General features: G+C 37.5%; 1 protein-coding gene across 1 annotated transcript in view; it reads right to left on the bottom strand.

Moving 5' to 3' along the window:
* Window positions 1-627: 627 nt before the first annotated feature.
* LOC306880714 (vertnin) overlaps window positions 628-2,362 on the bottom strand; it is a 4,495-nt gene continuing 2,760 nt past the window's right edge. Inside the window, exon 2 of the mRNA XM_079434439.1 lies at window positions 628-2,362. This exon is cut by the window's right edge and continues 1,296 nt beyond it. Within this exon, the coding sequence (XP_079290565.1) occupies window positions 1,611-2,362 (752 nt within the window). The 3' untranslated portion in view covers window positions 628-1,610.

Here is a 2,362-nt window from a genome sequence, read left to right as displayed (position 1 = left end):
GAGGGAGAATCCAAGATTTAAAAAGCTTCTGCTCTATCTCTTGATTGTCTAGATTCTGTCCTCATTGAGGATTCTCATGAATATCTATCGTTCCTTTCATCCGTCCATTAAAAAGGTGCAATTTAAAGAAAACTGACTCAAAGAGACATATTTCTGTGGCTTTCTGGCACCCATAAAAAGCTCCTTTATTATGGTGCTCATCCTTGAAGGCTTGACCCTCCTGTCAGTTATTTTCATGCTTTTGTGAGCTAAAAATTTACCGAAGCTGTGTAAAATCTCTGAGAAGTGCTCCAAAAAATATAAAACAGCCATCACAGTTTTGATGAGGTACACCAAGTCTCAGAATACCTTATTTGCCATTTTTAGAACCAGTTACACCTTGAGAAAAAAAATAAAACTGTTAGGCCAATATTGGGCTAATTTAAACAACAATAGTTTTGTCCCAAATGCTACTGGACTTAATGATCTGCATGAACTGAAATATTCACATTTATTCTCAAGCATTTATCCGAGAGCATATATGTTCTCAAAAGTGTACAACTAACACAGAACTTAATTAAGAAACTTAAGACTAAGCAGTTAAAGTTTCTGATATTGCATAAACACCTAAAGAGTGAACAGAGGGTACAAACCAGGTTTTATTGCACAGAGCAGCTGACCTCATACATGATAAAATTAACAAAATTTGCTTTGTGCTTATCAAATTCATCAAAATTTTTTACAAGGAGCACATTTGTTTTTTTTTTTTGTTTTTTAGACAAGTTTAACCGAGAGTTACAGAACAATATAACCCTGAAGCTGAAAAAGTCAGGCAAGTTAAAGTCAGGTAGTTTAACACAACTTTAGAAAACACTTAAACAGTATCAAGTCAGAGATTACCAAATATTTACACCATTAGCAGCAAAAAAAGTAAACATGTGAACTGAAACACGATCAAAAAACAATGTGCAAACTGCCAACAATTATGTAACATTCAAGTATGAGGAATCCATTTCAAATTTGCCACATTTCCCAAGCAGAGATAACATTCAATTGTCAATATAAAAATATAGGCCTATAAGAAAAAAAAAAAAAGAAAGAAAGAAAGACGACTCCAGGATACGAATTCAAATTATACTTTTTTTTTTTTTTTTTTTTTCAAGCAAAATTCTCAGCTGTAATTTCATAGTTTCAACTAAAAACAAAATAGCAAAAAATTAAAACAAGTCAAAAACAATTGAAAGGAAATAAACAAGAAATAAAGTGAACCTAATCAGAACTTAGAACTCATTTAAATTGTAAATATTTGGGGGGGTGGGGGTCAAAAGAGAGAGCCATTTGAAAACCTGATAATGTCTTTGAACTGCTTTTTGCCTAGGGGCCATCAGCCCTTACTGTAGGTGGACACAAAGACTGTCTGATTTCACACACACGCAAATGTCCTTGAGCTAGAACCAAGTAGTCAAATAAAGGAAAGGGACAAATAATTAAGATGCATGAGCTGCAATTATGTGGGTGACTCAAAAAACAAACAGTCAGACTCAAAGGAACATTGCATTGTGAACTATAAAAATCAATAGTGTCACATTTGGACTTGGAGGACTTTACAGCAGTGAGGAATATAACAGCATTCAGCCATGAATTAATGGCACCCCATGATGCAGAGCCCTTTTCCACATGTAGTAGGTGGAACGAGGAGTAAGAGGAAAGTAAGAACGGAATTCTTTGAATGTGGGAAATGACTTCTCTTCAAAGCGTTGTTGCAAGAATAGCTTTGCTTTGGCCTTGAAATTGGCCAGTGCCACGACATCCATCACAAACATCTGTTCATTACTGGACTTGTCAGGCAGAGAGTATTCAGGCAGTGTGAATTCAGAGGGACTAACTGTCTGTCCATTCAGGCAATCGATGTTCCCATCAAAAGAAAACATTCTTTGAGTTTTTATCTTTTCGAAGACGTCTGGCGAGACAACCAAGCTCTGGGATTTCTCCGTCTCAGACATCATGACCGGCTTCTTGGCTTTCCTGTTCAAAGAATCTCTCCAGAGCCAGTAGAAAGAGGAGGAAACCGAAGGGAACTTAAGCTTGAATTTGATGAAGGACATCTTTGACCTCTGGACATGCATTTTGGCTTCTTCCCTTAACATTTTCCTCTGGTGGTACGCCAGCCTCAGGCTTCTTTGCTTGCGTCTGGAGATCTTCACTCTTGGTGACAGTTTTTGTCTGTCAAACTTAGCAGGGGACACTTGACTTCTGGGACTCTGGGTTTTATCAGCATCTGAGCTTTCCTCGCTGCTACCTGAGAGCTCTTTGAAAGGCGTAAACAGCATGGCTTCCCTCCTCCAATTATAGTATGTGGATCTAGAGATGCCCGGAAACCTTC

This window comes from Barbus barbus, assembly GCF_936440315.1.
Source record: "Barbus barbus genome assembly, chromosome: 14".
Taxonomy (NCBI): Eukaryota; Metazoa; Chordata; class Actinopteri; order Cypriniformes; family Cyprinidae; genus Barbus; species Barbus barbus.
This window is presented reverse-complemented; position numbering and strand designations above follow the sequence as displayed.